This window comes from Rhinolophus ferrumequinum, chromosome 7 (assembly GCF_004115265.2).
Source record: "Rhinolophus ferrumequinum isolate MPI-CBG mRhiFer1 chromosome 7, mRhiFer1_v1.p, whole genome shotgun sequence".
Taxonomy (NCBI): Eukaryota; Metazoa; Chordata; class Mammalia; order Chiroptera; family Rhinolophidae; genus Rhinolophus; species Rhinolophus ferrumequinum.
Genome location: NC_046290.1, coordinates 92,687,873 through 92,700,370, shown reverse-complemented (window position 1 = coordinate 92,700,370; position 12,498 = coordinate 92,687,873). Strand labels below are relative to the sequence as shown.

The 12,498-nt window shown below is 47.0% G+C and overlaps 1 protein-coding gene across 2 annotated transcripts in view; it reads left to right on the top strand.

Moving 5' to 3' along the window:
* Window positions 1-206: 206 nt before the first annotated feature.
* LOC117024666 (NADPH--cytochrome P450 reductase) overlaps window positions 207-12,498 on the top strand; it is a 62,762-nt gene continuing 50,470 nt past the window's right edge. The window contains exon 1 of one of the 2 annotated variants that reach the window (XM_033110054.1): window positions 207-312. Coding sequence is in view for 1 of the 2 variants with exons in the window: in XM_033110052.1 (XP_032965943.1) it covers window positions 707-798 (92 nt within the window). In the remaining variant the exon portion in view is untranslated. Of the gene's footprint in view, window positions 313-691; window positions 799-12,498 lie in introns of those variants that run through there. The other variant, XM_033110052.1, reaches the window with a different exon arrangement.

Below are 12,498 nucleotides of genomic sequence, written 5' to 3'. Positions count from 1 at the left end.
CCAGGGGGCCGCAGTGACCGGGCAAGAGAAGTCGCCCAGCCTGGAGTCCCGCCCCGCAGGGAACTACGTGCCTGGCCTTCGGGCCCGCAGCCCAAAGAGAGACGAAGGGGGCGGGGCTGGGACGGGCCGTACCAAGAGCTCGGATTCGCAGGGGGAGACCTGGCCCCGGGAAAGCGCGCGTGTTGGGTGGGGCGGTGCCGCCGACGGCCACGCCCCTACCCCCGTGACCGGCGCGGGCAGTGGTAGCACCTCAGTTGTGTGGGCTTGCCGCGGTCTTGCGCAGGTGCGGGGAGTGCTGCCGGGCCGCCCGTGGTGAGTGCGCGCGATCGCGGGCGCGGGGTTTGTGAGGTCCCGGCGCCAGGTTCTCCGGATGCCGGGGCTCCGGGACCCGACTCCTTCTGGTCTCCTCGGCCGCCCCGGCCCTTGGCGGTGGGGCAGCTTCGCGGGCCGGGTTGCCGAGTGTCTCATCTGGCGCTCGCACAGAAACCGCAGCTCCCACCTTGGCCCATCCCGGGGTGGCCCTTCCGCTCGAGCTGACCTCCTGCGGCAGCTTGACGGTCGTGGTTTCCACGGCCGGAGGCGCTCGACAGGCCCTTCCACCGAGTGTTAAGTCTCCGCGTCAAAGGGCTCAGGCACCAGGCCCGGTGCCACCACCTAAGGGCTAAGCTGCTTTTCCTCTCCAAGCCTCAGTTTGCCCGTCTGTACGATGGGCCTCGAGGCAAACAGTTTTGGGGGTAACTCACGTAGGAGGCGCTCTGTGAGTGCGAATGGGGCCAGAATCCGATCCTGCAGCATCAGGTGGGCTCAGTCGAGGGCTCAGGGGGGCCGGCTAGCCGGGCCTCCCCTGGGAATCGTTGTGCGTGCTGGCGAGGCCCGGGCACCTCTGGGGATCACTGTCCCTGGCGGGCAGGTGCCTTGGCGGCCGTTACTACAAATCTTTGCTGAGCTCTCCCGGGCACCCGTGAGCACCCTTAGCTCGTGGCAGCATTTGGGTAAGAGGTCGATGTTTCCTAGGCGGGTAAGATGGGGGTGGGGGCTTCAGGGAAATAGACATCGACTTTGTTTTTTATTTCTTAAGGCGAATCACCATTGTGTAAGCTGGTGACCAATACTGAGGAGTTTGGGGTCATTTCAATAAACGTGACTGCCTCCTCCGTTAGACCCCGAAAATGCAGACTTCCCTCTGAGTTTGGCCACGCTAGAGAATAGTGCTAGTACCAAGGGAGACGGAGTGGAGTGGGTGGTCCTGGGTCTGAACCTTGGCACTTTGTCAGGATGCTTAACTTTTTGAGCCTCTTCAGTAGCACAGATGTTGATACAGCCCACCCTGCTGCCCCCACAGGGTTGAGGTTCTGAGGATCAAAAGAGAGTCTTGGATGGGAGGTGACATTGAGAATTGTCCTTTAAGCTGAGCAGCCTTTACGCTGAGCAGTTAACTAACCCTCTGAGATCCATTGTCCTTACTGTGCAATGCTGTAATTCCTGTTGTTTGGGGAGGAGCCATTGATTCCTTAACCACTCACAAGTTCTGCCTACACAAGTCCCCTCTGAGTGGTTGTTTTAGTAAAGCAGAGAACCCAGAAGGGATTGCTTTCTTTGTGTCCCTCTAAGGAGTTCTTATTTTCCTTTTGAGAGAGTGGTCAGTTCTTGAGTTTCTCATGATTTTCATACACCTGATGTAGGAAACTGTTTCATGGGACAGATAGCTTAATCATTTTCTCAAGTATCCAAAGAATAGGCCTGCATTTCAGAGCATGGAATCTTAGCTTCCAGTTGTGTTGTGCTGTTGAAAACTTCAGAGTGGTCTTAACTCTTCAAAATTCTTCATGTCTAGAACTTGAAAAAAAGGACAGGTAGGTTTGAAATAAAAGGAACCCCAGGGATGGACTTCAGCCCCCGGAAATAACAGCATTGACTGCAGCCAACAGGAGTCAGGCAGGTGAATACCTCTGCGTTGTATGAGTTTATAATCAGCCAGAGATGTCAGTTGCCTGACGAACTTGAAATTTTAGGACTTGCCAATGACTGGGTTGATCCTCCCTTAACCCCTTGAAATTCAGGATCTGAGTTAGATAGACCATGTGTATTTGGGAGATAGACTATTTGAAATCAGAACGGTTTGGCAAACCCAGAACATTTACTTGTTAAACCCATGGAATGTTTCAAGTTAGTAAGAATTCAGATTTTAAGCAACTTTTTGTTTTTCCCCTGATGGAAGCTTCTGTAGTTGTAGGACCTTTCATAGTTCCAGAGAGCCAAGTTACCCCTGCAATATCTTCGCTTTCTTGTACTTTAAGAAGGAGCAGACCCACTGGATTGGGAGTCAGGGAACCTCACTTTCAGCTCTGGCACGAGCACTGAGTGCCTTTTGACAAACCACCGCACGCCTATGGGCCTCGTTTAGTGCTTTGGCATTTAACTTATATGTCAGATTCATTTAAAATTTAAAAAAAAAACTGAAATGGAGAAATGATTGTTTTCATAAAAATGTAATCTTCTGTTTACAAAAATACGTGTTTATTTCAAAAACTATTACAGAAATATGCCATATAGATAATGAGCACCCCTCATATAGCCTTACACTGGGACAAAAAATCACCACTAGTGGTATAGTATATATTCTCCAGATAGTTTTCTTCACATATAAAAACATTATCTAAAATTTTAAAACTTAACACAACAGAAATTGTTTATACTATTTAAATTTTAAACACATAACTAAGATGAAACTAGTCCTACTATTCTGGGCCTTTCTTTTTATTACTTGACATGATGAATTTCTATATCACTATGCAGAGATCTATTTCATTCTTTTTAAAATAACAGAATATTCCAGTAACCAGTATTATTGAAAAAGTAGGTGGTTTGCAGCTATTTGTTAGTCTAAATTCTGCCTGCGTAGTCTTGTTCTTGTGCAATTGGGCAAGTATTTTTGCACAATGAATTCTTAGACGTGGAAGAGTTGGAACAATGTTTATGAGCTTTTAAATGTATTCATTTAACAAATATTGAATAGGAAGGCAATATTGGAGGTGTTGAGGGTATAGCAGTGACCGAAACAGACAAATCCCGCATGAATCTGATCTTCTAGTGGGAGGAAACAAGCGACACACGGTTTGTCAAATAATTTCGGATTTAACTTTTCATTATATGTCAGATTCATTCTAAAATTAAAATCAGAAAAATGAAATGGAGAAATGACTTTTTATAGAAATGTATTTTTTTCTGTTCACAAAAATGTTTAAGTTCTCATTCATTATTAAAAAAAGACTATTACAAAAACACGCAATATAGATAGTGAACATCCTTCATAGCCTTAGACTGAGACATTTTTTTCTATGCAGAAAATTAATACAGAAGAGAGGGAGAGAAAGAGAGAGAGAAAGAGAGAAATTGCAGAAATGGTGTGACTTTAAATATCAATAGATATTGCCAGACTCCCATCCAAAAATGATACCTTGTTATGTTACCACCAACAGACTCATTGTTTTTTAATTCATAATTCTAAGTCCGGTTGTGAAGATTAACTGCTAATGGAGAGATACTTTATTTCAGGAAAATTTATGCAGACTGTGCTAAGTGTATGTTATGTATGCACGTGTCTAACACACACACGCATATTTAAGTTCTGGTGACCCCCAAAGGTTGGTGTTTCCTTACCCACTTCACAGCTAGGGAAGGGTCTCAGAATTGAGATCACTTGCTCAAGGTTCTGAGGGTGAAACTGAGGCCTCACCCAGGGCCGCCTTCTTTCAGTGCTGTATCTCCTTTTCTGACTGGAGAGGATTTGTTTGTTTGTTTGTCCTGACGGAAGAGAAATCTCCTAATACATATAAGTACTTAGTGATATGATTGTTCCTCCTCACTTCCAATACCACAAAGCACAAGTATGTGTGTTTTGTATGTTCACTGTACATACTAGTTTCATTCTAGTGGAAGAAACATAAATGAAATGAGTATCTGATAGCTAGACGATGCCAGTTCTTTATTATTACTATTATGTTACTATTATTTTGTTGTTGTTATATATGCTACAGAACAAAACTTGTTTTCCTGTTACAATTCTGTTATCTGGTACTTTATGGAAATTAGAGGCAGCTGAGCAGATTATACATCCATGCAGTAGAGGAATGGAGTCCGGCTCCACCTGCCTCCCAGAACAACAGCTCAAGAGGTGTTTATTTTCCTGCAGTTAATGCTCCCTGTTCTTGGTAATGTTTCCATCCCTGTGGAATGACACTTAAAAAAAACCATATTTGGCTTTCAGGGTCTAAGCTTCATGTTTAGAGCCTGGTTCAGGCACTTGAGAACTCTGCTGGGGAGGGAAAGAAACATAAAAGTAAACAATTATGACAGAGTTGTGGAGTTTATTCTTGAGATAATGCACTTGAAGCTCTTATTCTTGGTGCTGAGCCCCATGTGGGGGGGTCATGCGAAGCTCCACAGAAGAGATGACATTTGAGATGGTTCTTGGAGGGTAGTAGGTATTCACTGAGCCCACCAAAGTGCAACCCCTCTGGAGGGTGGAGGTGGAGGTTGCAGGTTGCGTGAGGTTTGGAGCAATGGGGACCTCTCTGAAGGTGGTTTGTGAACCATGCTAACTGATGGAAGGCTTTTGAATAGGTCAGTGATGGGACTAGCACAGAAGCGGTTTTTTGTATGGGGTTTTCAGACTTTCTTCCTGCCCAGTGTCTTTCTCTTTGAATGACTTCATCATCTGGAAATCTTCCTGTGCCTGAATCTGAATCATTACCATTTTAGAGCTCTACATTCTAAAAATATTTCTCCTCCCCCAACCGCCTTCCCAAGTGAGGTGTTTACATTAGTTGTGTACCTGTTGGGGTGTGTGTGCAGGTGGCAGAGGAGTCCCATGGGCAAACCATGGCTTTTTGCAGGCTGGTGGCTCCTGTTGGTTGGGTCCATTGGAGCCAAGTTCATCGCCTCTGGCATGCCTGATGCTACTTGGCAACTTGGTGAACACTTGGGTATGTTTTGAACAAAGCACCTGGGGAACATCGTTCTTGTGAGTGGCTTATGGATAAAATGGTTGATAAGGGGAGATTACTTATTTTACCTATAAAGAGGTGACTATGTTGGGGGAAAATAAAAGAGTTATTATTTAATTGGAGTGCTGGAGGTTGAGGCATTCTAATCTCCTTTGCACAGCATCGTTACACAGATGAAAGAATGTACAGCTGCTTCCCATAAATTAATCCGTTTCAAAGGCTAAACTAGAATATAATGATGGGCCAAACTGTGGTGGCATCAGCCGTGAACTGTTTCTCAGAAAATTAGACTTTTTAGGAGACATCCTATAGTAGAAAACAAACTAGAAAAAGTTGGATTTTGTCTCCCTGGTTGTAATAATGGAGGGAGATGGACTCTGGAGTGTGCCCTGTGATGTGGGACTTACGTAATTCCATGTGAAATTTCTAAATTATGTTTAGTCATTTTTTTTTTTTAAGATTTTATTGGGGAAGGGGAACAGGACTTTATTGGGGAACAGTGTGTACTTCCAGGACTTTTTTTTTCCAAGTCAAGTTGGTTGTCCTTTCAATCTTAGTTGTGGAGGGTACCATTCAGCTTCAAGTTGTTGTCCTTTCAGTCTTAGTTGTGGAGGACACAACTCAGCTCCAGGTCCAGTTGCCGTTGCTAGTTGCAGGGGGCACTGCCCACCATCCCTTGCGGGACTCAAGGAATCGAACTGGCAACCTGGTGGTTGAGAGCCCATGTTCCAACCAACTGAACCATCCGGGAGGCAGCTCAGCTCAAGGTGCCGTGTTCAATCTTAGTTGCAGGGGGCGTTGCCCACCATCCCTTGCGGGAGTCGAGGATTGAACCGGCACCCTTGTGGTTGAGAGCCCACAGGCCCATGTGGGAATCGAACCGGCAGCCTTCGGAGTTAGGAGCACGGAGCTCCAACCGCCTAAGTCACTGGGCTGGCCCATGTTTAGTCATTTTTAAAATTCCCCTAGCTTTACCTTCAGTGCCTTTTCTTGTGGTTCTGTGCACCCCACCCTGTTTGCCGAGCTCAGCCTTCCACGTTCCCTCGTCCTTTGGTGCTCATGTGAGAGCACCGTGATCTTGAATACTTTGATCCTCCAGGCATGCATCATCATTGCATTGGGTAGGCGGGGTCTGTACAAAGGTTTGAGGCCTGGGTAGGAACCCATGAACTCATGCTCACCTTCTCTAAACCCAGATGTGTTGACTTCATATCTGTAGGTCACTTGGGTTCAGTTTTCAACACTATAAACATGTATGATGGTTCTTGAATACACAGGAGAATGTATTAGCCAATCATGCCCAGGACTTTCGGGGGGTGGGGTTTAGGTTGGGACACATTCCAGGCATCACGTCAGGTATTTGTGGTCTTGTGAAGGTGAGCATTTGTTGGTTTCAGTTAAGGGTTCCAGACCTTTGCTTTGTTTAAGAAACCACAGTGTTATGTGGACATGTTGGATGCAGTCCCTTATGTAATGGGATTTGCAAACTCTAAAAGGTCAGTTAGCTTGGCAACAGATATGAAAAAGCCCATCCTGCCTACCTGAAACCCCCCCACCAGCAAGGTCTCTATCCCTGTTAGTGACCTTTCCATCCTCTTGGTCTCCGAAGCTCTAAGGACAAATGACGTCTGCCCCCTTTCCCTGTCTTCATTCTGGGTTTCCACTACCACGAAGTCCTGTCAGTTTTTAGTCTTTGAATCTCTCTCCACTGCCATGGTCTTATTGTAGCCCCTTGTCATTTCCTGGTTGCGCCAGACCTCTAACTGGCCTCCTGAGTCCATAATTCCTCCTCCCCATTCCGCCTACTACCTCCCGGTACTATTGCTAGATTGATCTCAAAGCCCTGCTTTTATCACCCCTCTTTTGCTCAAGAATTTACAATCGCTCTTACTGTCTTACTGTTTTGTGTTTTTCTTCCCTTCTCCCTCTACTTCCATAAAAGATATGAAAGTGGCTTATAATAAAAGGAGCCTAACTCGCCCTCTCCCTCATGGCAGTGTGCTTGGAGTAGAATGTGAATTAAGTGAGGACAGGAACTTCCCCATCTTTTCCAGATTGTCAGCCAGTGTGTGCAGCAGTTCCAGGTGGAAGGTAGGCACTCAGGAAGTACTAACTATGTGAATGGAGGAATGACTGGATGAACGGTTATGGCTTCTCTCATCCCGTGTAATGCGAAGCTTTCTCCTGGGTACTGACCGTCAATATGGGGTCTGATCTGTATTTTTCAAGATTATTCTGAGGTGCCATATGTTCTTTTTGTAAGATTTTAGTTTTCTATCTAGGTATGAAATTTTAAACGTTCAAATTCTCCCCATAATTGATAGTTTACTGAATAATTAATCATTTTATAACTGAAGAAGAGAAAGAAATTGGGTACCCCCTATAGTATTCTGTCTTTCTAGATATTTCTAGATAAGTTACCTGGATGCCAAAAACATGAATAAACTTGTTTATTTTTAAAAATCTAATTAAAATGAATAAAAGGGATGTAATTTCACCTTTGAATGTCTGTTGTATGTCAGATCCTGTGCTGGCTGTTTTATATCTCATGCGATGATCATAACGCTGTGAGGATAGATGGGACTGAGGCTGAGCGATAAGTCACGTGCCCCGTGGTGTGCAGGCCGCACATCGGGACGGCCCTGTGGTGTGCAGGCGGCGCATGCGGGGACAGGCCCGTGGTGTGCAAGCGGCGCATGGGGGGACGCCCCGTGGTGTGCAGGCGGCGCATGCGGGGACAGGCCCGTGGTGTGCAGGCCGCACATAGGGGGGACGGGCCCCGTGGTGTGCAGGCGGCACATCGGGGGGACGGCCCCGTGGTGTACAGGCGGCACATCGGGGGGACGGGCCCCGTGGTGTGCAGGCGGCGCATGGGGGGACGGTCCCGTGGTGTGCAGGCGGCGCATGGGGGGACGGGCCCGTGGTGTGCAGGCGGCGCATGGGGGGACGGGCCCGTGGTGTGCAGGCGGCGCATGGGGGGACGGCCCCGTGGTGTGCAGGCGGCGCATGGGGGGATGGGCCCGTGGTGTGCAGGCGGCGCATGGGGGGATGGGCCCGTGGTGTGCAGGCGGCACATCTGGGTATGAACCAAGGTCTGTCTGTCTGCAAGGCCCATGTTCTTCATGGCTCCACTGCATTTTAAGTTTGTTTAATTTCAAGGCCCACACTCTTCTCAGCAAAACCAAGATCATGGAAAGAGGTAGTAATTGAGAGAAGGACCCTGGGAGGCAGGTAATTGTACCAAAAAGCAATCTGGGGAAGCTTGTGATTGAGCACAAAACTCAGCTCAGACCTTTCTAGAGGGCAAGGCAAAGAAGGATGGGATTGCACAGCAAACATTGGAAAAAGGAAGCAGATCAGTTTATCACAAGAAGTACTTTTCCCTGGTCCTTCATATAAGCTTTATGAATAAGGCAGAGGGCAGCAACCTCTGTACTCGTTGGCGTTTGTAGAGCACCTTGTGTGCACCAGGCCCTCTTGAGGTGCCGGGACCGCGCTTGTGTGTGGATCATACTGACAGGGTGATGACAGCTTAGGCCAGGGAGGAGGGAATGTTCTAAAGAACAGGAGTGTGACCCACAGGTAGGCCTTTCTGGGACCCACATGGTTCAGGTCAGGAAACTTGAGGCTCTTGTATAATAATAGTAAGGGCAGATCTTTGGGGCATGGGAGCAAGAGAATAGACTCAGAGTGATGTATTTTATCAGCAGGTGTAAAGTGGGAGAATCTGGGAGAGTGAGTGGGGAGAGACCCTTTGCCAGGGACAGGAGGCAGACAGTCCACAGTGAAGCTCCTGAGGTTCTTGGCACATCCCATAGGCAGTGTCCTGCCAATGTGGTGTGAAGGTTAGAAAGCCTAGCTTGGCTTCTTGCCCCTTAGTGGGGGACTGTAAGCAGAGCCAGGAATTCTCAGAAGACGGCACTGGTTCTGTTCAACTGCGCCTGGCTGCAGGCCACGGTGCTGTACCACTGAGTGCAGAGAGATGACTGGTCTGGGACATTTTGTTGATTCAGTCATTGAGCAAATATATGTACTGAGCACCGTGTTATGTCAGGATTCTTGAGCACTAGAGGAACAAAATACAAGATTGCTCCAGCCGGATAGCAGCTTCTGTCATGTCTCCACAGGTTATTTAATTTTGAGTAATACTGTCACCTGATGGTACAGCCAGAATGTTAACTGCAAAATAAACCCCCGGGTCATTCAATGAAGCAACTTCTATCTATAACTTTGCCCTGCTCTGAAGAGATTTTGAAGGACATGCAAGTGGATGATAGGATGGCCGTGACGCCACTTAGCCTGGGTTGGAATCCTGGTTCTACCACTTACCAGTTCCCTGACTTTGGACAGGACTTTGACCTTTGTGATAATTACAGCTCCTATACCTCAGAGGGCTGTTGTAAGGATGAAATGAAACAGTAGGATGTCCCAATGTGAAGGCTAAATACATGTTAATTATTGTTAGTATTTACTTAGAAAAAAATAGATGAGGCAAATAGAAAATGATGGGGGTTGACCAGGCTTAAGGATAGTCTGTGGCTGCCAGAGGCTTTTTCGATTTGTTCAGTTTCTTGATGTCCAGAGCAAAGAGGGGAAGACAAGTGAAGAGTGGAGAGTGACTGCTGATGGGTACGAGAATCCTTCTGGGGGGCATGAAACTGTTCTTGGAATTAGCGGTGATGGTTGCACAATGGGTGAATATGCTGAAAACCACTGAACGGTATGTATATTTTTAAATGGTGACTTTTATGGTATATGAATTATATTTCCGTTTTTAAAAACGGATGAGTCTTTGAGGAGCTGGACTCCCACTAGTTCTGCCTCCACCTCATCCCTCAAGTGAGCTCTGCACTCTGCGCAGATGCACTGACTGCTCACTGCATATTCCTGTTCCACCCCCACAGCTCTCATCCTCTTGAAGTTAACTTTCATTGATGGCCTGTGAGAGCGAGTGATGGGTGTCACTTCTGGCCTGAAGCATTTAAGAGCTGGGGCTGAGTCCCCAGTCTTCTCCCCATCACAGCAACCCTAGAAGTTACACATTGAGGTGCTGAGTGCCCTTATGGAGGCCAAGTGCCAAGCAGAATCCCGTTGCCTACACTGGGCGTTGTGTGAAGTGATGCCTTAAGGCACTAGGATGTGGGGTGTCCAGTCCTGTCACCTGGAGAAATGTCCTCATTGCCCCTTTTACAGGTGTGCTGTGTGATGTGGTGGGCGTCTTTTCTAACAGGAAGAAGCCACAGCGGATGCAGTGGCACAGGGGTTCCCATAACCCAGCTGTGCCCCACAGCTTGCTGCAGCCAAGTCTGCAGCGCTCCTGGCAGAGGGAGCATCACACTGTCAGCCTTAGGGGCGTCTTGCAGGACCTAGTGCACCTGTCCCAAGTGACAGCGTGCTACAATGTCAGGCCAGCACCGGAGGATGTTTGTCTTCCTGCTCCTTAAGAGAACGTGGTCGGGGCAATAAACTGTCATCAGCTAATGGTTTAGTGCTGATGCACTGTCTTATAAATGGGATGTAATGATTGTGGATGCTTTTATAGACACCACAAGACAGTCCTCTGTCACCATGCCATCTGATTATTACTGACTTGTTCCTGTTGTGTTTAATAATCCTGCTAAAGTGTTTTGGAATAAGTAGAGGCTACTCTTCACGCCAGAGCAAACTGGTGAGTTTGGATTAAGGTGCCATCGGTTTTCCATTCTGGCCAGTGGAAGTTTGCCCAGGTGGAGCTGATGTTTAATGATGGTACAATAATGAGGACAGAGAGGCATGGAGTTTGGCGGGAGTTCAGAGTCCTAAGCTACGCGGTGTGATCAAACAATACAGTGAATGTTTAAATTAAAAAAATTTATTACAGTAAAAGACACTTTACCATAAATCCCCCTCAAAATACTCCCCCTCGCTTCGAACACACTTATCCCATCATTCTTGCCACTTTCTGAAGCAGTTCTGGAAGTCCTCTTCCGTGAGCGTCTTTAGTTGCGCTGTCGTGGCTGCCTTGATGTCCTGAATCAATTCAAATCGTTTACCTTTCATGGTCATTTTGACTTTGGAGAACAGCCAGAAGCCACCCGGTGACAGATCCGGTGTGTAAGGACACACCGTAATGTTTTTATTCTACAGAAATTGCCTTATACCAGAAGCGATGTGTGACATGGAGCGTTGTCATGATGGAGGATGATGTGCGGCACAGTTTAAAACACACCTTCTCTCAACCATAGCTTACCGAACAAGTTGAAACTTGTCACACACTGTTACTAAGGTTCGATGCGCTGCTTCCCGTATGGAAGATCCCTGCCTTCCCATTGAATGGCACCCGGCAGCAGCATTCACCGTATTTTGTGATCACAACAGAAAGGCTCCATGTCACACATCGCTTGTGGTACGACCATTTCTGTCAAATAAAAACATTACGGTGTGTCCTCATCCACCTTATTCACTGAATCTGGCACCTTGTGACTTCTGGCTCTTCCCCAAAGTCAAAATGATTCAGGACATGGAGGCAGCCATGACAGCGTAACTAAAGACACTCACGAAAGAGGACTTCCAGAACTGCTTCAGAAAGTGGCAAGAACAATGGGATAAATGTGTTCAAAGCGAGGGAGGGTATTTTGAGGGGTATTAATGGCAATGTATCTTTCACTGTAATGAATTTTTTTTACTTAAACATTCACTGTATTGTTTGATCACACCTTGTATGTGTTCTTAACGGCAAGAAGAGCTGTTGCTATCTATACTTTTTAGTCATTTCAAACCTTCTGAGCACTCTGCTGTGCCTGACCTTCACCAGGCATTGTCTTCTTCTGTCTCCCTCACAGTAGCTTCTGGGGCCTTGAACCGCTCCCCGAGCTCTGCTGCTTTATCGAGAGGGACTTGAATTGCATCACCTATCACGTGACCTGACCTAGGTGTCAATTAAGGCTTTCCTGTTGGAAGTCAAGGTGAGCTGAGGCTCTGGACAAGTCCTGATGGTTCAGGCTCCCTGAAAGGTGGGATTGGACAGACCCTGGGAGCTTTGGACCTCAGAACCCAGACCCTTACTTACCCTAAGGAAAGGTCTGGTTTCTCCAGAGCTTTTGGAGATCCTGTTTTTCTAAACTCTTAAGGAAATCAGGGGTTTTTGGGAGCCACGTAGACTGGCTTCAGGGGCAGAGCTGAAGTACTCTGCCACTTCACCTGCGTTCTCCCACTTGAGCACACCCAGTACACGAGGCACAAAACCGAATAGTAGTGAACAACTTTTTTTTCTTCTGTGGGTGTCACACACGGGGCACATCTATTGTCTTACATACTTCTGGCAGCCCCTGGGAGGTCGGTAGTGTCATCGTCCTTCTATAAATGAGGGCATTGCAGCACAGAGAGATGTGTGCATGTGTGTAAATGTTGTCACGGCATAAGCAGTTTAAATGTGTGACGTTTATAGACATAAATCATGTGTAAATGAGTATTGAAATGTGCTTCCCCGGGACTCTGATTCTTACTTTGTGGG